At 40.5% G+C, this 24,027-nt stretch overlaps 1 protein-coding gene across 1 annotated transcript in view; it reads right to left on the reverse strand.

Annotated features, from left to right (window-relative positions):
* Positions 1-24,027, reverse strand: part of LOC117346181 (vomeronasal type-2 receptor 26-like) — a 49,515-nt gene that overhangs the window by 16,224 nt on the left and 9,264 nt on the right. The window contains exons 3-5 of the mRNA XM_033915583.1: positions 12,819-13,199; positions 3,382-3,543; positions 965-1,192 (exon numbers count right to left, since the gene is read on the reverse strand). Of these exons, the coding sequence (XP_033771474.1) occupies positions 965-1,192; positions 3,382-3,543; positions 12,819-13,199 (771 nt within the window). The remainder of the gene's footprint in view (positions 1-964; positions 1,193-3,381; positions 3,544-12,818; positions 13,200-24,027) is intronic.

Consider the following 24,027-nt stretch of genomic DNA (forward strand, 5'->3'; position numbering starts at 1 on the left):
CAATTAAAATGAACTGGGAAAGATCTCAACTCTCTCACAAAAATCCAAACCAGCAGTTCTAACCTTTCAGAACCACACTAATGCACTGAGAGAGAAATTAAACCTGCAGGCTCTATATTATTTAACTAAACAGACATTCAATACTCAAATTTTACAGCTTGACAAAGACAGCCACCAACACACAGCTACTTGTCACAAATGCTTCCTCCTAACTGCCAAAGCAGCTGTTTTATAACTTCCAATCACCACTTCTGATCTCTACCAGGGGAAGCCTCATGCATGTGACAGAGATCAGCTCTTTTTTTAGCCCTGTTAAAATATACCCCCACCACAAATGTAAAATAAACTCCTTTTCCTTATTCCCTACCTTCAAGGAACTTCTTTTTCTTTTATTTCTTATATTTTTCCTTCTCCTGCAAGCCCCCACCCCAGGAATAGTTCCAGCATGCATGCATGTCTCTGTCCTTGAGCCATTTGGTGGCTTGGCAACCCCAATGCATCCACCATGAGAGACTGAAGCCCTGGACCAGGCCAAATCTCTCAACACCAACTCATATCAAGTGCACCTCCCAGCACCATCCTCAACAGGGCCCACTCTCCTGCTTTCTGCCACAAGGCTCAGGGTCTTCTTCTACTCCTGGCCCTCTCTTATCTCTTTGCTGCTTCCTTGTACCTTTAAGCCCCAGTCTGGCCCTCCTGAATCTGGATATGCTTCTATACATGCATAAGCAACATCTTCAATGATGTCATTGAATGTACATGAATGCTTACAGTCCAGCCCATGCCTTGGTACACAATCACTGATTGGGTCAATGGCTACAATGACTTTAGCACACCCCAAAGGTAATCACCTAGGATTTAGCAAAACCAACAACATCCAATAATGAAGCAGAGCAACTATTATTTGTTTTATCACAACCTTTTGTATTATGAGGCATCTTACATAATGTTTCATCACTCTCACCTGAGTAAATGCAGCCTCCCACACTATCATGTTTTCATTGATGGTGAAATCCTCCCCAGGGGCAGCATAAGGTTTATAACTTCCAACAATTTCATGTTGAATTGTTCCATTTGGCAGAAAGATCAGATTAGTAATACTGTGTTCCATGAGTAGGTCTCCATTCTCATCAAAAAATATGTCTTCACCAAGCACATTCTTAAAGTGTACATTCTTCAGATAACGATGAAGCTAAGGAATAAATGACATGTTTTCAGGAATGCCTGGAACTGCCAATTTTCATTTTATTTATATATTTGTTTAAGAATAATTATAATTTTCCACTCTGATGTTCACTTACAAGGGCACACATTAAAGACAGAATGACACTTTAATCCTTTTCTGGGTGGTGACTCCTAATGTGGAACTTATCATTTGGGTTATTTTTCTCTTTGTGTACAATTTTGTACTTGTCCACATTGAATTTTAACTGTTCTGTCTCTCAGATTCACAAGGTCCAACTGCAATTTCTCACAATCTGTATTCAATTTGGCAATGTTGAAAAATGTTGTGTCATTGGCACCTTTGATCACTTCACTCATGTTCCCATTCCTCTATATACCTTTCTACTTTTGAAAAATGGTCATTTAACCCTATTCTTTGTTTTCTATCCTTTAACCAGTTTTCAGTCACAGCAGAAAACAGCTTCCTGTTCCATGGCATTTTAACTGTTTGTGGCATCTCTTATAATGGGCTTTGTGAAATGTTTTCTTGAAATCCAGATTCACTATGAGGAACATAATCAAAACTTTGAAATGTCCAAAATCCAGCCTAAGTCAGCACTTGGATGTCCTAATAGCAGAGATGTCCAAGTTCCGATAATCAAAACCAATTTTCTGGACATGCTGCAGCACTTCTAACCTCTGTACATCCAGAGCACAAAAGGGCTTGTTGAGAGGTGTGTTATAGGTGGAAATAAACCTGAACATACTGCAGCGATAATCAAAGCTTTCCTAGACTAAACTAAACTAAACTAAACCTTAGGTTTCCATGGTCATAGAGCTCGGCACGGTTTACAGGGATTGTAAAGAGAAAGGAACTCCAAGGAAAGGGTTAGATGAAGATCGGAGGAAAGAGGAAAGTTAAAGAGCTAGGATGTCAGATGAGGGGGGAGTGATTAAGTTTTTGAGAAAAGCCAGATTTTAAGATGTTTACGGAAGGGTTGGAGAGCACTCAGGTTCCGAAGAGGGGAGGTAAGGTTATTCCAGAGCTCGGTGAATCTGAAGAGGAGGGAAGTCCCCAGTTTTCCTGGGTGGGAAATGCCTTTTAATGAGGGAAAGGATAGTTTCGATTTTTGGGTAGGTCTGGTGGTACTAAGATTCGGGGAATTCCAGGACAGTGGGATTAATGGAGGAAGGATGCCGTGGAGGATCTTAGACAGAACTTAGACGCTGGTAGTTAGACCTGTTTTAGTTGTGTCTAAGTGCCCATAGGTGACCAAACATAACAGATAACTACTGGAGAGATTAAGGCATGATCCCCCTTAAACCTCCTCACACTATCCAAAAATGGGGAAAAAACAGCACATTGAGAGCTTGCCAACAGCTGATCACAGTAGAGGAATTCCTATCAACTGAGCAAGTTTCTGGGATTCCTGCCAGCTCAGCTGATGGGGATTCCCCTTGCCAGAATCAGCTGAGCCTCAGAGCCCTACACCTCTACCTCAACATCCCCCAACATTACTGGACCCCTCCATATAACCCAACATCATGGAATACCCCCTACTCTACCTGACACCACAGATGTCATGGAACAACCTCTTACACATCACCTGATAGCCTCGTACCTTCTTCTGTAAAATCAGCAGGAGGGAAGCCTGTGCTACAAATGATGGGCCTTCCCCCTCCCAATGCATTTTCAGATGCAATGGGAGGGGCCTAAGACCCTGATTGGCTCAGGCACCTATCTGATTCTATAAAAGATACTTGTAGGTGCCTAAAGCATGGCACTAGGTGGGTGTTTTCTATGCATGGACTATGACTTAAACACCATCAAGGGTGATTTTCTAAAAACTTAAGTGCCTGAAATGTAGTCTTTTAAAACCCTGGCCTACATTTCTGGTGCCTAAGTTTATATATAGGTGTTACTAGGCATGATTCTATAAATAGCACTTAAGCATGATTGGCATGCAGCTGGTGCCATTTTTCTAGGCGCTGGACAATCTAGGCACCATTTACAGAATCTGGGCCTAAATACGTAGGGCAAAGTTTGCTTACAGCTAACAAGTTTAAAAAACCACTGACCACCGTGGGCTGAATATTACCCTTAATGTGCCTAAAAGTGGAAATCTATGTATGATATTGCTTCTCCACCTATTTTTCCTGTGGGTAAACTATACATTGTGAACCTGCCGGTGCCGGGTTTTCCGGATGTCCACCGACCAGAAACGACCGACTTAGACGTGTCTTCAAAGGAACTTGAAGATCCTGCTGGTTCTCATCAATATCAAACAACACAAATGTCAGGACCAATAAAAGTTTGTAAAAGTATTTGAGTTCAATTTTATTGCTGTGATAGCGAACAGCTATAATGCAGGCTTTGCACTCAAACATAAACAAAAAAAACTGGGCTTACAAAACTTACAGCCCACACCTTTCTTGCAGGTAAGTTCAAAAATGACTATATGGGAGCCTTGCCCTGCTAGTTTCACAGTCCACAGAGGGCAAGCTAAGGCCACCAAAATCATACAGTTTTTACACTGGTGCCTTACAATAGGTTTTTAAACACAGTTAGCTTGTACTGCCTAGGCTTGGGTTTTAGCCGGCCTTCTCCAACCAACTTAACAAATAGTTGGTGGAGGAGGGGGAGTAGCTGAATCCACTAATTTATAGCTTGCCAAAAATTGGCCCCACAATCCCAGCCCGAGGATCTTCAGTGGATTCTCCCCCACTACTACCCCTTTCTCCCGGGCAGTCACAAAGTCCCATCCAAACAGAGAGGGAAAAGTAAAAGTCCAAATGTTCAAACAATAAAAAACACTTGCTTCACTGTCACCAGTAATAAGGCACACCTGCATCTGTGCACCTAGCACTGCTCACACTGCTTCCCTTTGCTTGGTGCTTCCAGACAGCCTTAACAAAAAACCAGCTTCAGCAGCCAAGAAAAAACCACAAAGAAATCAGACTTAACTTAGGTCCATGAAGCTTTATTCTGGTTCCAGGGAAGTGTCCATGAATTTGATGGTATCCTGGCTGGCTGGCTGGTTGGTCCCAGGGACAGAGGTAACATCTGTCATCTCAACATCCAGATTCTGTGAGGGTTCAGGAGCCCAGTCCCTCGAGCCTCCTTCCTGGGCTGACCCAGGGCAGACTGACTTGCTTCTCCTTAGTTCAGTCTCTAAATTCCTGAGCTGGTTACGCCCTAACCTGAAAGGGGGAGGGACAATCTGCTGCTTCTGCTGGGCTTTCTGATTAGCTCTAATTGGGACCAGCAGTTGTGTCCTAGCTGTGCTGTGTGCCTGCCTCCTAGGCTGTTCTTTCTTTAAAGGCACCTCCTGCTGCACCCGGCTATTCCCACTATCATCTTCCCCTCCCCAGGACTCCTGCTCTTGGGCACTCTCATTAGGGCTAGAGTCTTGCTGTCTGCTGCTGGGAGGGCTGCCACATTGATCAGCTCTCCTGAAGTTTAGGGGGTTTTGTCTTTTCCCTGGCACAAACCTAACTTCAGTGCCGGGTTTGTGACAACATACATGCCCACCATCCATCTCTCTTATGTGTCTCTGTCCTTATCCTCATTGGTGTCTAGCATTCCACTGTGTCCTTGTTCTCATCTTCCTGTATCTCACCTCTGTGACTCTGCTTGTATCCTTCCCCATGGCAGAATCACCCATATTCCATCCCTCATGTCCAACAGGTCCTATCTGTGTCCTGTCCATCCATTTCCAGAATCTCCTTCCATTCCTTCTCTCATGTCTAGTCCTTCCTTTTGTTCATACTCTTCTCCCATCCCTCTGGAAGCAGTCTTTCCCTGTATCCAGAATGTCCTCATTCCTTCTCTTGTGCTCAATATGCCTTCTCGGAATCCTGTTCCTCTCTCTGTCCAGAATCTTCCTATTTTTTCCCTTATATCCAACATTTGTTCTCTATATCATATCCAGCATCTCCTCTTTATTTTCCTGCTCTCCCTGCCCTCCCTGAGTCCCTAGCATATTTCCTCTGAGTCCTGAGGAGTAGTGGCTCGTGGCCAGTAGGGGGTGATGTTTATGGGACGGTAATGGAATGGATGTCGGAACATGTAGTGCAGTATTTTTGTGGAGTTTTTCTACAAAAGTGCTTGTTTTTCGTGTGATTCTGGGTAATTCTAGCTAGATACAAACATATGTGTTAGTTAGGGCCACGCCCAATGGAAGCGTACAAAAAATTGGTGAATAAAAATCTGAATATAACCGAAGCCAAAGCCAGAAAAACACACTACAGATTAATATAAGGGAAAGAATGGTGTTCTTTTGTATACTTTGCTGTTGTGCCAGATCATAAAAGAAACCAGTGGAATCCATTTTAGATTCTCTGTCTTTGCTGTATCTCCTCAGCTTTTGGAATCCATTTTGTGGTCAGTTTATCCAAGTCTTTGTTCTCAGCATCGTTGTGTTAATTAATACCACATGTGCTGTAGACTGGCTAGGAAGATAACGTGTCCTAAACTAAGATATAAAATGCATTAAGTATGAATGGCCGAGTTATGAATGAATGGGGGCCCCTGGAGTGATTTGTGTGACTGTATTAAACAAAAGAATGGGTTTTGAAAAAACATATATATATCTTTGCAACCTAAAGAAATCCTAAAGCAACATCTGGAAGTAATTAAGTCAGAGACCCCTGCTCTAACATAGGAGGGCTTTTGTGTGAAGTTGTCAGCTCCCTCCTTCAGGCTGACAACTTTGCAGAACTGTGTGTGGATGAAACTTAGGCTGAGAACTTTTCAGCATCTTTTAACAAATAATTTCTCTTAATACATTTTTGTGATTTATATTCAGAAACGACTGTGGGTGGGCAAATGTACTTTTCTAAAACTTTGTCAAACTTTTAAACGTGGAGGAATTTTCTTTGTTTAACTTTTAAGACCACCCATATTACTTTATTGGTTGTCAAACCTGATGATGTCACTGAACCAAAAGTATATAATAGAATGAAATGAGATATTAAGATGAGCTCGTTATGAGAAGGCCAGCGTTTGGCAACTATAACGATCTCCCATTAGCGCAACTGTTAAGCAATTATGCTGGATTCTTTTGATCTCATAATGGAAAAATAGAAACAATAACTCAATACATTTTAATTATAATTTTTAAAACCTTGCGCTGGTGTCATTTTTGCATGTTTATTATTTTTCAAACCATGAGCTTTCAAAGAGGCGTTGATGTCCCTTGCTCAGTCCTTATTTTCTCACTCACATACCCGTAGGGTTACCAGATTTTCTGTTTGGAAAATTTAGACTCCTAAACCTTTCCCCAGGCCTGCCCAGTTCCACCCATCCCCACCCTCTTATGCCCCAGTCAAATATAGGCTACACAAGGTTTTTCTGTGAATGCTTGATGTAATTGAAGTAATAAATTATATATCAGTGTGTCCAAGTGATTATGAGAGAGTGTGTCATATAAATATGTTACTTCGAGAAAAGTCCAACTTCGACTACCTCTTTATCCCCCTCTCTTATAATGTTAATCGCCCAGACCCTCAGAAATGCCACCAAGATACTCAAGTGTATTTCATAGTATCTGGCTTTATGCATTTGATCGTCACCGGTAGTCTTACATAAATTTTTTTTTTTTTAAGTTAGATGTTAACATACTTCTTATTCAATAATTTATAATTTATTTAATACTTAAGTGGTCAGGTTCTGAGGGATAAATAATTGAAGAACATGCCAATGTCTATAAATGCTTTTAGCAAATGATGGAAGATTGTGTAGAATGAGAAAGAACACAAACCTGACCCTTATTATCTTCCCTGGGTCAATCTAATAAAAACACATCCCGGTGGGTACTGTCCATTTGGGATAACCTCTGGACAGGAACATTTTTACTATAGCACGCATACTTCTTTTTTATAATCAGAATCTGTAGTGCATATCCTCCTAGCCCATAAGAATTGACCAATGGGCATAGCTTTTATGAGACATCTGGGATGGCAAATGGTATAAGCCAAATAGCTGTTTGTTTTTTTCAGAAGGCTTATGGTGCACTATAGTGTGTAAACCACCCTTATCCAAAATTACTGTCGTATCTAAAAAGGCAATCTGAAATTGATCCCAAGTAACTGTAAATATAAGAATTGGCATCAAAGAATTGATCCACCTTATGAATTCTTCCAAAAGATTCTCCGAGGCAGTCCAAACCAGAAAAATGTTGTCTATGAAACAAAACTAACACTGAACAAATTGAAATTGTGATGCAAGATATAAATGAGACTCTTCAAAGTGTGACATAAAAAGATTAGCTATACTTGAAGCTGCTGTGCTCCCCATGGCAAACCCCCTGGCATTGCTGGTAAAATTGGTTATCAAATCAGAAATAGTTCTTAGTTAATACCAATTCGGCTTATGCCATCAAAAAAGTTATGAAAATCCTATGTCCTGGAGTTCTTTGGTCCAAAATATGTTTTACCTTATTTAAAGCTTCCTGCTAGGGTATACCTGTATACAAAGCAACCACATCTAAGGTGACTAGCAAACTGTTAGATAATACATGAGGTATTTCCTGTAATTTACTTAAGAAATCAGTTGTATCTTCTATGTAAGACTTAGCTTTGTCACAAACGGTTGTAAGAAGTAATCCAATAATTTAGACAGATGTTCTAAAACTGTACCTCTCAAGGAGATAATGGGTCTCCCAGGGAGGGAAACCAGAGATTTATGGATCTTTGAAACTGTATAAAATACCGGAATCCTAGGGTTTGAAATTTGGAGAAATCAACTTTCCGCTCTAGTAATCATTCCAGAAGCCAAAGCTTCCTGAACTATTTTACTGATGACATTTTTAATTTTCATAAGGGGATCACTCTCTAGACATTGATAATTCTGGATATCTTCAAGTTGGTGTAAAACTTCATCATGATATTGCAATTGGTCCATAACGACAATGGACCCTCCCTTGTCAGCTGGTTTCCCTATAATACTAGAATCTTCCTGAAGAGAACGTAAAGCTTGAAATTCAGCTGTAATCATGTTAGTGTATTTTTTTAGTGTTCTTATACAATTTCATTATATTAATATCCCTCAAAACCAAATCCCTGAAGGTTGCAATATGTGGATCTATAAGGCCTAGGGGACACCACGATGACTTGGGGTGCAATATAGATGTATCTTGTTCAGAAATATTAGTTGAAAAGTACAATTTCACTTGAAGGTTACTAATAATGCATGCTAGATCACATCTCACCTTAAAGAATCATGTTTCACAGTAGGAACAAATGAAAAACCTTTGTTTAGTACTGACATCTGGGTGGTTGACAAAGAAGCCCTAGATATATTAGATATTAAAATGTGTTTGAACTGTTGGATCGCATCTGGGGGTGGCTCCTCATATTGTACTGTGTTCTTCCTTGCCCTCTGTGGCATCTGGTCCACTGTCGCTTACCGCATTGTCCATTTAGGTTACAGTTTTCAAGAAATATGAGTTGTCTGCCCGGGGGTACACTGCTAGAGATTTGAATCATTACAGTTCCCCAATACTGAGGTCTCTCTCCTATAGCTTATTGCTGATTGATTACAGTTGTGTTATATTCTTGAACTCTTCCTAATTTTGAGATATAGTGAGGGTTTTTACTCTTTCTATATTAATTGCCGATTTTTATTGGCATTTTGTTACCTAACTTTTGGTGCCATTAACAGAATCTAGGCTTGATTCTATAAAGTCTGCCATTTATTGGTGCCTAACTTAATTAGCAATAATACTGGCATTCAACTCCTCACAACTGACTTTATTTGCACTTAATTAGTCAGTAATCAGTCACTGGTCACTGAGGGATCAGTGACCAGAAATCAGTGATCATAAGAGATCAATCATCAGAAGCTAAGTTCCTTTTATGATTTTTCAATTAATTAATTTTGATATAGTTGGTATTTGGGGGAGGTGGTAGACCAATGATTGACATAATATCCCATTGAATTGATCAGCGTAAGCTGCTCTATTTTGAGCTGGGAAAAGGAGTCTGAGATCTTCCACCTTTTCAATATTATTACAATACTATTTTTCAGCCAGCAAACTTTTTTGTGTGGTTTGGAGAGTGCTTTGAGAAGTTTGTTAAAGAACCTTTTTTGAATATTATGTGAATTTATATGCCCACTCTACTATTTTTGTGTCTATCTTTTTTAGCCATTTTCAAAAATAAAAAAGTCCCCATGAAAAACACTCAAAAACAAGTTTATAAATGTACCCAACTACTTTGTCTGATCACAACAGAGGAATTCCCATCATCTGAGCAGGTTTCAGGGATTCCTGTCAGCTCAGCTGATGAGAATCCCCATGCCAGTATCAGATGATCTTGGCAGGAGGAATCCCTATCAGCTCAGCCAGCAGGAATCCATGAAACTTGCTTAGCTGATGGGATTTCTCTGCCCTGATCAGCTTATTGGCAAGCCATCAATGTGCTGTTTTATCCCCATCTCTTGGTGGTGGGAGGGGGTTGTGACCACTGGGGGAGTAAGGGAGAATCATGCCTTAATCCCTCCAGTATTAGGACAATCGGTTTAAACTGTATTTTCTTACAAGGTGCTATTGATTATTTGCCTAAGGTGATGTTGTAGATCACCCTTAATACCTTGTAACTAAGGCGTGTCAATCAACTTTTCATGGCCCTCAGAGATGTCACCCAGGGATCAACACGATCATATCCCTCGGCTTTACACACCCAATCATCATCGGGTCAAAACTAATGTGCAAATAGTGTATAAATTTTAACGTTTCTTTTTTTCTTGTGTATTAAACTCTTATTACTAATCTTAAAACAATAAATATGACTGTGAGTTTTAAAGTAGATACTTAGCTTCACCGGGATGGTAAGTAGCAGTTGGTAAGGGATACATATGCCAACATGTTTCACCCCTAAAAAGGGGGTTTCTTCAGGGCTACTATCCCTGCAAACAAGAAACCTTGTTTAGGTATAGAAGACGCTAAGCATAACATATAAAATGTATACCATTCACACCATAAATATGCTCATACCTTTTATGCTAGTTGTACACGGCTGGCCACCCGATCTAAGTTTTTTTCAAGATGGCCGCGGCGTGCTCAAAAGCGGTTTTAAATGTCCCAAAACCCGGAAGTGAGGTAGGAAGAGGGAGGGAACCCAACCTCTACTCACACCCACTCTGGGGGAGGGAAATGTTTACTTCTTTATTCTTCTCCTATCCTCCCATCATTTTGATACAGGGGAAAACCCTTATACTCCCAGCGAAACATCATAAAAGGGATGACCACTCTAATTCAAGATTTAACCCATGGGGGATAACCGATTTTAAACGGTATATCCATTGTTGTTCCATGTAGTTTAACTTAGCCTCCAAATTCCCCTGTGTCCCTTCTGTCTTTAGTGTGTCAATGACTCGCCATCTGATCTGATCTACTTGATGTTGTTTTGACAGCCAGTGTTGAACTAAGGGCGCGGATATATTACTCGTCACTATTCTAGATTTGTGTTCATTGAGCCTTAGGTAAATCGCACGTTTCGTGCGACCCACATATACCAAAGGGCACGGGCATACAATAACATATATAACCCAAGCCGATTTACATGTTGTATATGTTCTTGCTTGAATGACTCTTCCAGTATGTGGGTCCTTCCAAACATTACCCCCAATGGTCTTATCGCACCATTGGCAATGGGAACAGGGAGCATGCAGGCCCGATGGTACATGGGCTGGTCTGCGGCGTTTCAATAATTGGCCAATAGTATTTCCCTTAGTGTATGTAATGAGGGGAAAATTAGTCAAACCCCTAAGATTCTTTAGAATATGCCAATGTTCCCTGATAGATCTCACCATACTACTGACAACTACAGAGTATGGCAATACGCAGACCAGATCAACCTCCTCCCTGGCTGTCAAAACAACATCAAGTAGATCAGATCAGATGGCGAGTCATTGACACACTAAAGACAGAAGGGACACAGGGGAATTTGGAGGCTAAGTTAAACTACATGGAACAACAATGGATATACCGTTTAAAATCGGTTATCCCCCATGGGTTAAATCTTGAATTAGAGTGGTCATCCCTTTTATGATGTTTCGCTGGGAGTATAAGGGTTTTCCCCTGTATCAAAATGATGGGAGGATAGGAGAAGAATAAAGAAGTAAACATTTCCCTCCCCCAGAGTGGGTGTGAGTAGAGGTTGGGTTCCCTCCCTCTTCCTACCTCACTTCCGGGTTTTGGGACATTTAAAACCGCTTTTGAGCACGCCGCGGCCATCTTGAAAAAAACTTAGATCGGGTGGCCAGCCGTGTACAACTAGCATAAAAGGTATGAGCATATTTATGGTGTGAATGGTATACATTTTATATGTTATGCTTAGCGTCTTCTATACCTAAACAAGGTTTCTTGTTTGCAGGGATAGTAGCCCTGAAGAAACCCCCTTTTTAGGGGTGAAACATGTTGGCATATGTATCCCTTACCAACTGCTACTTACCATCCCGGTGAAGCTAAGTATCTACTTTAAAACTCACAGTCATATTTATTGTTTTAAGATTAGTAATAAGAGTTTAATACACAAGAAAAAAAGAAACGTTAAAATTTATACACTATTTGCACATTAGTTTTGACCCGATGACGATTGGGTGTGTAAAGCCGAGGGATATGATCGTGTTGATCCCTGGGTGACATCTCTGAGGGCCATGAAAAGTTGATTGACACGCCTTAGTTACAAGGTATTAAGGTTAATCCCTCCAGTAGTCATATGGTCAGTTTGGGCAGCTTTGGGGCACTTAGACAAAACTAAAAAAGGTCTAACTGCTGGCATCTAAGTTCTCTCTAGAAAAGCTTTGATTATATCTGCAGAACATCCAGGTTAAAGCCTGCCTGATTCCCGCACATAACATAACTCCCAATAGGCCCCTTTTGAGCTCTGGATATACAACATAGAAGAGCTGCTGCACATCCAGAAAGCTGGTTTTGATTATCGGCACTTGGATGTCCTTGCTATTAGGACATCCAAATGCTGACTTAGTATGTTTTTTTGGAATTTCAAAATTTTGATTATGCCCCTCTATAGGTCTGCAATTAATTTTCAAATAAAATGTGCCTAAATTAGTTGCCTGCTGCTGAAAATAAGTGCTAAACTCCTAAGGGTCAATATTCAGATGATAGCACTGAATATACTGAACTTATTTGGATATAGGCAAGTTATTCTCCTTTCTTGCCCTTATTCTGCACAATATTGCTTTCTGAATATCACATTCTCTTATGAAATGATGTTACCTTCCAAGGCAAATAATCTGATAATGTTCTTTGGTCTCCATTCCACCCAGTGGCTTGTCCAGATCCAGAGAAAAGCATATCTCTCAGTGCATGTGCTAGGGCATACACAGCATTGTAAATGTAATAGCTGTTGGCAAAATGAAAAGTGCCACAGGGGAACAGATAGGATGGACCCCGATCTCTTCTGCAGGATCTTTTGATGCTTTGGGGGCAATTCTCATTGCACAGTCCAGTCCACCAATAATTGACTAACGCTTCATTAGGAAACATAATAGGTTTTACCTCACGTATAAATTTTAAAAAGCTTGGAATATTTTTCTTTACTTTTGAGAATAGCAGGGTGTTATTCTTGTAGCCAAAATTAACTAGATAAATTGCTTGATGATCCATATCACTTAATATAATCCATACCTTGCCAGGTATCGTCTGAAATGTTCTCCTTAAAATGTTACCCCCTATATCATCTCTATTAATCAAAGCAATGATCACGTTAGTTGATGATTTATGAACATTTTTATTAATTTGTTCAAATGTGTTAGATAGCAAAGTATTGCTGTGACTGTAAAATTCTATGAATTCAATGCAGGATCCATTTTGCTGAACCCTTTCTTTCAGGATCTGGACAAATGTCAGGCTGTTGTCATCATCAGGTGTGATGATACCAATCCAGGTCCAATTGAAATGGTTTATTAACTTCACAATCCCAGTAATGATTTTAAGAATTCTTGGCATAATCGGGTATAAATATGGAGATGTTTCCCTTGAAAAAGAATTCTGAGAAGTATACCTGATCTGTTGAGAAATATAATTCATTCAGAATTATCTTTGTTTTTAAAAAATTGTGGGGTTAATTACTAAGCTGCTATAATATATCTTCTTACTAGAGTTTAATTTACAGTGGGAGTCAATAGCACAACTTGCAATCATGATCAACCTCACAGGCTGTTATTTTTTGCCCTGGAAGCATTAGACCACTAATGGGCAGTCCAGTGCTTCTGGTAACTATTTTAAAAGTGCCAGTGCATTAAAATGGGTACCCCATGTAAAGATTTTTCATCTCCCTCAGAACAAACCACCATCCCTCTGAAGTCACTCCTATCCTCGTATAGCTCACTTCTCTATAACAGATTGGCAGACTTAGTCTCCTAAAACCATACCTGAAGTCAATCCTATCATCTAGAAAAAAATTCCCCAAAGTCACATTCCAGAATCCTCAAACCCCTGAAGCCACACTCAAGACTCTCCACTCAAAACAGACCTCCCCCCCCCCCCCCCCCGGTATCCTATAAGGGGTTCCCTGCTGTCTATCAGCTGGGGCAGAAGTGATCCTTAGTTACTCTTACCCCATTAGGCTCTAATTTCAAAATATACTATTGCTAGGGTAAAATTACCAATTGATGGTAAAATGTGAAAAGCCCACTTTTGGCAGCTTGGGCTTAGCAGCAGTACAGCAAGAACATAAGCACTTAAGAATTCCCATACTGGGTCAGGCCGATGGTCCATCTAGTCCAGTTTCTGTCCAGTTTCTGTTTCCACTGAGCTGTGGAAACAGAAACTGGACTAGACATTCTGTTTCCACAGTGGCCTATCCAGGTGATAACTACCTGGCAGAAACCCAAATAATTGCAACATTCCATGCAATGGATGCCAGGGTTGTCTAAAAACTTGTTTACACTTTTAAAAAAATCCATCTACATTAACCACTGTTAACACATCCACTGGCAGCAAGTTCCAGAGCTTAACTATTCTTTTAGTGAAACTATATTTCCTCTCCTGGTACTCTTCTTATCTCCCATCACAAAGGGGCAAATTATGTGGTACTTAGACATCCAAAGGCTGTGAGTGATTCATAAAATAGGCATCCATAATTTTATAGATGCCCATCAGAAAAAGCTGTACCTAAAAGTTAGGTTTGTGTGTGGTATAGGCGTGACATGGGAGTAGCTTTGATTTGGACTTTCAATTACAGAATCACATGCAGCTCAGTGCCCCAATGCTAAAGGATGCCTAAATTTCAGATGTTCTTTACAGCATTTGCAGGAGTCAAAGAAGCTGCTGAGTGCTGAGCAGGCAGTGCCAAAGCGCACTCCTGCTGGTTGCCACTCAGCGGAAGAAGAGATCAGCTGCCATCGACAGGGAGAAGGTAGGAGTATGGGGCAGGGTGCACTGCAGAGCCTGGGAGGGAGAGGGCTGAGTGCAGAGTATGACAGGGGTTGGGAGGGAAGTGATCTGGGTGAAAAGTCTGATAGGGGAGTGAGGGAAAGAAGGAAGGGGGCTGCTTGAAGAGCCTGACAGGAGTTGAGAAGGAAGGGAACTGGGTGCAGAGTCTGACAGGGGAGAGAGGGAGAAAAGGAATGAAGGAAGGGGGCTGGGTGAAAAGCCTAACAGGGGAGGGAGGGGTACTGGGTACACAATCTGATAGGGAAGGGAGAGGGATGGGTGCAAAGCCTAGCAGGGAGAGGCTGGGGCAGGGGGCAAGGAGTTGGGAAGGCAAGGAAGACAGATGCTCAGGGGGTTGGGAAAAAGAAATACTGCACATACTGGGAGAGGGTTGAGAAGGACAAATGCATGGGCTAGGGTGGGGTTAGGAAAGGAGGAAAAGAGAGATGCTGCACAGGCAGAGTAGTGGGAAGAGAGAGAAACAAATGCTGCCATTGAGGGAGGGAAAAGGAACAGAGAATTTTTAGGCATAGGTGTATGGCATGAGAGGGAAAGAGAGATGATGTATATGGGGAAAGGAAGAAAGGGAGAATTGTTGGACATAATAGTAGTGGAGAGGAGGTAGGGAGAAATGTTACACTGGGGGAGAGATGACCCAAAGAAGGGAGAGATGTCAGACCACTTGAATGGGCAGGAGAGAGAGAGAAATGCCAGACAACAGAATGGAAGGGAAGGAAGAGACCACAGAAAGGAGAGGAGATAGATTTTAGACCTCGGGAGGAGGGAGGGAAGGAGAGAGAGATGCCAGAACATGGGAGAGGAGAGAGATTCCAGGCTATGGGAAGGAGAGGAGAAATATGCCAAACCATATGAGGTGGCTGACCATGGGAGAGGGATGAGATGGTGCATAGGGATGGCGGGGAAGGGGATACAAAGGGAAGAAATTGTGTACAGTGATGGGTGGGACAGGAAAGAGATAATAAGAAATGCTTCTTATGGATAGATGGGAGTAGGGGAGAAGAAAAAGGAAGGAGATGGTACACATTGAAAGATGGGAAGGGAAGGCATGGAAAAGTAGATTTTGAGAAGAAAGCAGAAAAATGGAATAAAGTTGAATGTTGAAAGTTAATGCTAAAAACGGATGTATGACAGAAAGTGAAGAAGAGAAAAACAGCAAATGGATAAGGTGGTCCTTGAAACACAGTTAAGAGCACAGACAGAAGGAAGTGCAGTCAGAAACTGGGAAAGATGGTTTGAAAACCAAAATCACCAGGCAACAAAGGTAGGGGAAATGATTATATTTTCAATTGAGAAATTGCATCTGTTGTCTATATTTTGCACTGTTCAGGAAGAAATGCATGTGTCTCTATTTCTCTGAGGGTTGTACTGCATGCAGAGTCTTGCATCTTAGGGTTTTTTTTGTATATATTAGTACTTTTAGTTTGTGGTCCTGTATTTGCATAGGGGTTATTATGTATTGTTAATAACATTATATTGTGTGTATATATGAAAACTAAATGGAAAAAATGATATTACAATTAGTAGTATTATGGGGTCAGGGTCTGGGGCAGAGCTTGTGGCCCGCCAAACAAAAAAGCATTCCACTGCCTATGGGTACACCAATCACTAGCGGGATAGTTTTCAGAAGAGGAGCCACCAACACATACACTTAAGGTGCATTTGGAAAGGTAGGAGGCAAACCAGGAGAGGATAGATTCACAGAATCCAAATGAGGAGAGCATATCAAGGAATAAGCTATGATTAACAGTACAAAAGGCAGCAGACAGGTCAAGAAAGATGAGGATAGAGTAAAGGCCCTTAGATCTGGCCATGAACAAGTCACTGCATACCTTAGCGAGGACAGTCTGGGGAATGTAGGAGCAAAAACCTGATTGTAGAGGATCAAGAACCTGTCGAGCTCTACTAGACTTTCCTATATCAGGTACTGATGCTCTGGAGACAGGTATATATGCTTATATTCTGATCTTTGTGGCTATGAGAGGGTCCATGAGTACTGGGGGAATATGGGGGTATCTTATCTTGATGCATGCAGTGGTCATCTGGTAAATTTGGGCACCTTAGTGGCACTTAGGTGCAAATTCTATAAGAAGCGACCAAAAGTTAGGCGCTGTTATAGGCACTGTTCAGCACAATCCAAGCACAATTGGGTGCTGTTTAGTGAATCACGTTGAGCAGCACTTATTTTGGAGGTGCCAATGAAATAGGCCAGCTCTAGGCACAACTAAAAGTTAGGATCCCATGCGAGCACTTAAGTACGCTTAAGAACAGTGATTCAGTAAGAAGGTGCCTAACATGTAGCCACGCCCATGGCTAATATGCATAGCGCCTATTTTTTTGCAAGGCCGCCCAAATTTTTAGAGGCACCTTGTTACAGAGTCACGCTTTCTTGATAGACACCTATTTTTCAATTAGTGCTGATTAAAAAGCTTAATTGAGCTTGTTATTCAATTTTAGATAGGCACCTATCTAGTTGGGCGCCTCTGAAATACATTACATTACATTGGTGACTTCTATTCCACCTGTACCTTGCAGTTCAAGGCGGATTACAAAAGAGCTAACTGGACATGTTCAGGAACGTTACAATTTTTTTGTTACAAATGAGAATAAGGTAGCTGGTAAGTGCATAAGCACATAAGAATTGCCGCTGCTGGGTCAGACCAGTGGTCCATCATGCCCAGCAGTCCACTCATGCGGAGGCCCTTAGGTCAAAGACCAGAGCCCTAACTGAGACTAGCCTTACCTGCATACGTTCTGGTTCAGCAGGAACTTGTCTAACTTTGTCTTGGATCCCTGGAGGGTTTTCCCCCATAACAGCCTCTGGAAGAGTGTTCCAGTTTTCTACCACTCTCTAGGTGTGAAAGAACTTCCTTACGTTTGTACGGAATCTATTCCCTTTTAACTTTAGAGAATGCCCTCTTTTCTCTAAAACCTAACACTTCCCCCTCTTCTGACTTCCCAGCCCTCTAACATTCTTCTCTCCTCTGATCTCTTCTAGCCCTTCCTTGGAGTTCCCTTCTCATTACAATTCCTGTAAACCGTGCCGAGCTCCACAACCATGGAGATGGTGCGGTATACAAGCCCAAGGTTTAGTTTAGTTTAGTTCTTTCTACCTTGGAGAGGGTGAACAACCTGTCTTTATCTTCTAAGTCTATTCCCTTCATTATCTTGAATTTTTCGATCATGTCCCCTCTCAGTCTCCTCTTTTCAAGGGAGAAGAGGTCCAGTTTCTCTAATCTCTGACTGTACGGCAACTCCTCCAGCCCCTTAACCATTTTAGTTGCTCTTCTCTGGACCCTTTTGAGTAGTACTGTGTCCTTCTTCATGTACGACGACCAGTGCTGGACACAATATTCCAGTTAAGGGCATACCATGGCCTAGTACAGCAGCATGATAACCTTCTCCAATCTGTTTATAATCCCCTTTTTAATCATTCCTAGCATTTTGTTCACCCTTTTTGCCGCTGCTGCACATTGTGTGGACTGCTTCATTGATTTGTCGACTAGTACTCCATCTTTCCTGGGGGGTCTCTCCAAGTACTGCACCGGACATCCTGTATTCGTGTATAAGATTTTTGTTACTGACATGCATCACCTTACACTTATCCATGTTAAATCTCATTTGCCATGTTGCAGCCCATTTCTCGAGCGTGTTGATGTCCCATTGCAGGTCTTCGCAATCCTCCTGCATCTTCCCTACGCTGAATAATTTCATATCGTCCTCAAATTTAATCACCTCACTCGTTGTACCAATTTCCAGGTCATTTATAAATATGTTGAAGAGCACGGGTCAAGGCATCGAACCCTGTGGCACTCCACTCGTGATGCTTTTCCAGTCCGAGTTTTGTCCTTTAACCCCCCTCTCTGTTTCCTATCCGCCAGCCAGTTTTTAATCCATGTGAGTATTTCACCCTCAGTTCCATGGTTCACACTTTTTTGAAGTACTCATTCATGCTGAACCTTCTCAAACACCTTCTGAAAATCCAGATATATGATGTTGACCGGATCACCCTTGTCTATCTGCCTGTTTATTCCCTCAAAAAGTGCAGCAAGTTCATCAAGCAAGATCTTCCTTTGCTGAAACCATGCTGGCTGGTCCTCATCAGATTGTGTCCATCAAAGTGATCAATGATGTGATCTATGATCAGCGCCTCTAACATCTTTCCCAGTACTGAGGTCAGACTCACCGATCTTTAGTTTCCCGGATCTCCCCTCAAACGTTTTTTTGAAGATCATCGTAACATTCGCCACTTTACAGTCTTCCAGAATCCTTCCTGATTTGATCAACAGATTTGCTATTAGTTAAAGAAGTTCATCTGTAGCCCCTTTCAGTTCCCTGATTACCCTCAGAGGGATGCCATCCAGTCCCGGGGATTTATCATTTTTAAGCCTATGAATCTGTCTGCATACCTCTTCTACTCTGATCGTCAACAGATTCATTCTAAGTTATACTAGACCAGGAATACAATCTAGTAAAAATTAAGCAGGTATCCATTCCACAACCTTGTTTCCCTTGTCCTCCCCTTTTTTCCATTTTTTTTAGAATTTGCCTTTTGTTATCTGCCTCCCTTTCTTAAATGTATTATTCTGTTATAATTAGTATTAATTGTCATGTTTGATTTTTTATTTTAACCTAACTTTTAACTAATATAAATCGCATTGGATTTGGATTGTGTGATTAAATCAAATATCTTAAATAAACTTGAAACTTGAACCCTGTCAGTTTCCCGTCTTCGTTTCCTGCGTATAGTCTGTCAGCTTCCGATATGTTGTGTATATCCTCTTTGGTAAATACAGACTCAAAAAATGTGTTCAGTTTGTTGGTGATGGCTGTCCTCCTTTAGCACTCCCTTTATTCCATGGTCATCCAACAACCCCACCGCTTCCTTCACGGGTCATTTCCCCTTAATATATCGAAAAAACGGCTTGAAGTTTTTTGCCTCATTGGCTATTTTTTCCTCGTAGTCTCTTTTGGCCCCTCATACTGCCTTATGGCACCTGCTTTGATGTTGTTTGTGCTTTTTCCAGTTTTTGTCCATTTTCGACCTTTTCCATTCCTTAAACTTTAGACGCTGCTTACAGAATTTGGGTCTCAGTCCCTTCTAAAACAGGTCTAGTTCCAAACTTATAAGTTCTGTCTAGGATGTCTTACAAAATGTTTGATTATTACTGCAAGATGTCAATATGTAACCCACCCTTGAAGCTGCCCAAAGCCCACCTTTAACATGCCTCCACCATGCTCATCTCATGCTCTGAATGTACAGAAGGTAGAATACATTGCTAGATATACAGAAAGACTATTTTCATTATTAGCACTTGGACGTCCTAGTGATTATGACATTCAAGTGCCGATTTATGCAGGTTTTTAGACATCTGGATGTTTTGATTATGCCCTTCAATAAATCAAATTCTGAAATGAAATAATGTGGATTGTCAAATGGAAGGAAATAAATTGATGGAAAGGGTAAGAAATGTAATAACAGTAATATTACCAATAATATATTACTGTTAAAAGTGTAAATACCGGTAACTATTGTTGAGTATGTTACATTACAAAAATAATATAAAACAGTCATTTTTTTAATTAAACAAGAATATGTTACTAATACTAGTCTAGATAGGTTACTATGAAAAAATAATGTATTACTTGTAAAACTAATATGAGTATTACCAGTAATATATTACTGCCCAACTCTGTCGAATATTTTTTGTTCATTTTCTTCTCCTATATCAGTTTCTCTCAAATTTTCTCAAGCCAGGCACACTAAAGGTAGTGGCCACGGCTTGAGGCACCCAGAGGTGTACAGACGTCACCATGATGACATCACAAGTATGTGTTACATTATCACATCGATGTCTGCGCATGTGCAGAGGCCCTCCAGATGGACCCTGAAATGCTAGTAGGGGGTGTCAGCAGGGAAGAGGCCTGGAGAGAGGGAGAGGCACTAGCGCCAGCTGATTGCCTACAGCAGTGTTTCTTAATTACTTCAAGCTAAGTATCCCCTAAGTCTAACAAATATCAGCTGAGTACCCCAACCATAGGCCCACCCAAGCTCTTCCCCAGATCCCATCTCCTTTACTAATTGTAATGCAATTTTTCCATTCATTTTTCATATGCACAGCGGATATAAATTCTCAAAATTGACACATTTCAATCACTATATTGAAAATAAAATCATTTTACCTACCGGCAATCCACTACAAACTGCTGTGATTAGCTTTAAAGGTGAGACCGGGAGGCCAGGGGGAAGCCAGAGGACGCTAGAGAGAAGGGGGAAACATGCAGGCCTTCTGCGAATTGGGCAGTGCTGGCGCCGCACCACATAGGGAAGTCAGCTGGCAGGCACCTCTCTTCATCCTCAGTGTGCCGTGGCACACTAGGAATCTCAGGAAGCACACTAGTGTGCCCCGGTTCACAATTTGAGATACACTGTCCTATATGAAAAAAATGAAATTGCTTAGATGTATGTATATATTCTTAAGCCAAACGAAAAATGTTAATCCTTAGTAAAAGCTGGCTCCCTAGTGTGATTTTTTGTGAAAGTGAAACAAAAAGTAAAAGGAGTCAGCACAACCAACCCCCCCCCATACACACACAACTTTTGAAATTATCATCAATGCATTTTGACTGCACCACAAAAATAAAGCTGATGATCAATAGGCTCTCAAATATATTTCAATCAACATCCTGTGGATTACTCAATTATCAACCTTGATCAGAAAAATATTTTTAAGGACCTTCCATGGACTGCTCTTTCAGATAGCATTCAGTCAAAAACTTGTCATTGGTCCAGAGTTGTAATTAATTTTAAACCATTTTCCATGCTCAAAACCATTATTCATACTGTTCATTTCTATTTGTCATATAAGTTCAAGTTCAAAAAGGTGCACTTATCTGTAAACAAAAGCATGGACTCACTGCCTCCATAAGATATGTTTTGATACTTCTTCAGGGAAATGGTTCATTGAATGTCAAGTGCGCCCCATCTCCTATGACTTTTCTTATAAATGCAATATATAATATATTGACCCACTGCTTTCATGAGTCCATTTAAGTGTCTCTCTCTATTACATTTTTTTAAGAATTAAAGAAAAATAGTAGTTAGGGCAGCTGCCTCAGTACCCTGAGGTTTTGAGCTAGATTCCTACTGCAGCTCCTTGTGATTCTGGGCAAGCCACTTAAAACTTCACTGCCTCATGTAAACCACTTTGATTGTGTAAACCAGTGTATCTCAAACTGTGTGCCGGGGCACACTGAGGAGGAAGAGAGGTGCCTGCCAGCTGACTTCCCTACATGGTGCGGTGCCAACGCTGCCCGATTCGCCAAGGCCTGCATGTTTCCCCCTTCTCTCTAGCATCCTCCGGCTTCCCCTCTGGCCTCCCAGCCTCACCTTTAAAGCCAATTACAGCAGCCTGCAGAGGATTGCTGGTAGGTAAAATGATTTTATTTTGAATATAGTGATTGAAATGTGCAGGTTTTGAGAATTTATATCTGCTGTGTATATGAAAAATGAATGGAAAAATTGCATTACTACTAGGAATATATTAGACTAGTATAGAGAGCATTAGGATTTTATTAAAAGTTTGTTCTTTTAAGATCTAAACTATCTTTAGAAGGGAACCTACAATTGAACTTTTCTTCCCAAACCTATCAAAGCTCAGAGCAAAATAATATATACTTACTCAAATATATGTCTTCTATTTCTCTCCTCTCAGAAGGAGAATGTCCTCTTCCCTCCTTCTCTAACAGACTCTACAGGCTACACTACTGCCTGATTGATTTTGCTGAGCTAAACAGAGAACTACAAAAATGTAACCCACAAAAACCCATGTTTACCTTTCCAAGTTTGAATACCACCAGTTCCTCGTTTCTATCATCAATCCTGAAAAACCTCTCCAATGGTATGTCTCATTATTTACTGACAACACTTCTTTATAAGTCAATGTTTCCAATAAATTAATAAACATTTAAGTGTGCTTATCTTAAATTTTCCACAGCCTGCCTGTCACAAAATAAGTGTGATTAATCAATTACACTGGTTATCAGAAGAACATTTTTACAAGTCTATATCCTCTATAATATATATACACAACCTCTAAGACCCGTCTGTCTACCACAGTATAGCATTATCTCATTAATAAATCTTCACCCACTTTTTTCTTTCTTTTTAACCAAGCAAAGCCATCAGAAGTGACACTTTTTTGTGCATCAAGTGAATCTAACTATTATTGCTGACTGTTATTAGACAATACACTTCATCAGATTAATAAGATAAGTGCAAGCTGAATATATTTAAAGATTTAAAATTAAAAAGATTAACCCTCTTTTCTATGAAACTGTGATAGCAGTTTCTAGTGCAGAGAACTGCGCTGAATGCCCGCACTACTCCCGATGCTCACTGAGTTCCTATGAGCATTGGGAGCAGCGCAGGCCATTCAGCATGGCTCCCCGCGCTAGAAACTGCTATCACAGTTTCGTAGAAGAGCGGGTAACTATCATTTTGGAAAAATGATTTAAAATGGTTTAATAATCCTTTATCCGATGCGGAAGTGTTAGCGGCAAAATATACTCTTTATCAGTTTGTGTTTGATACAGAAAAGAGTGCCACTTCTGATGGCTTTGGTTGGCTAAAAAGAAAGAAAAAAGTGGATGAAGATTTATTAATAAGTTTCAAGTTTCAAGTTTCAAGTTTCAAGTTTAATTTTCATTTGATGAATCACTTATAACAATATCTAAGCGATGTACAGTTTAAAAAACCATCAGAATGTGGTAATACATTTAGTTAAATAGGGTAGACAATAGACAAACAAATTGGTTAAACGGGAGATAGAGGGAAAAAGGGGAAAGTTACAATTTCGTTATTTGTTAAAATTTTACATCAAAAGGAAAACACATTAGGTAATAATGGGGCGAGGAAAAAAAAAAAAAAAAAAAAGAAAACCTAGGGTGTTGTGTTTCATGATTCAAATGCATCTTGAAATAAATATGTTTTTAAAATTTTCTTAAAAGAGACGAGGTCTTTTTCACTTTTAATAAAGTTTGGAAGGGAGTTCCACAGTGTGGGGGCCTTCATGGAGAACATATCATTACGTCTTGTGCCTATAATTCTCAACGAGGGGACTGAAAGCAGTTGTGATGAAGAAGATCTTAGGGAACGAGAAGAGTTATATGGGACAATCATTTTTGATATAAATTGAGGTTCATTAAAGGTCACTGTATACTAAAGGTTTTGTATACTAAAAATAAAATTTTGAAAGTGATTCGGTGAGATATAGGGAGCCAGTGTGATTTAATAAGCAAAGGGGTAACGTGGTCAAATTTTTTTGCTTTATGAATTAGTTTAACTGATGTGTTTTGGATAATTTGAAGCCGTCTCTTTTCTTTCTGAGTTATGTTGATTAAAAGGGAATTGCAATAATCTAATTTTGAAATAATTAGGGAA

The sequence above is a fragment of the Geotrypetes seraphini genome, chromosome 12, assembly GCF_902459505.1.
Source record: "Geotrypetes seraphini chromosome 12, aGeoSer1.1, whole genome shotgun sequence".
NCBI lineage: Eukaryota > Metazoa > Chordata > Amphibia > Gymnophiona > Dermophiidae > Geotrypetes > Geotrypetes seraphini.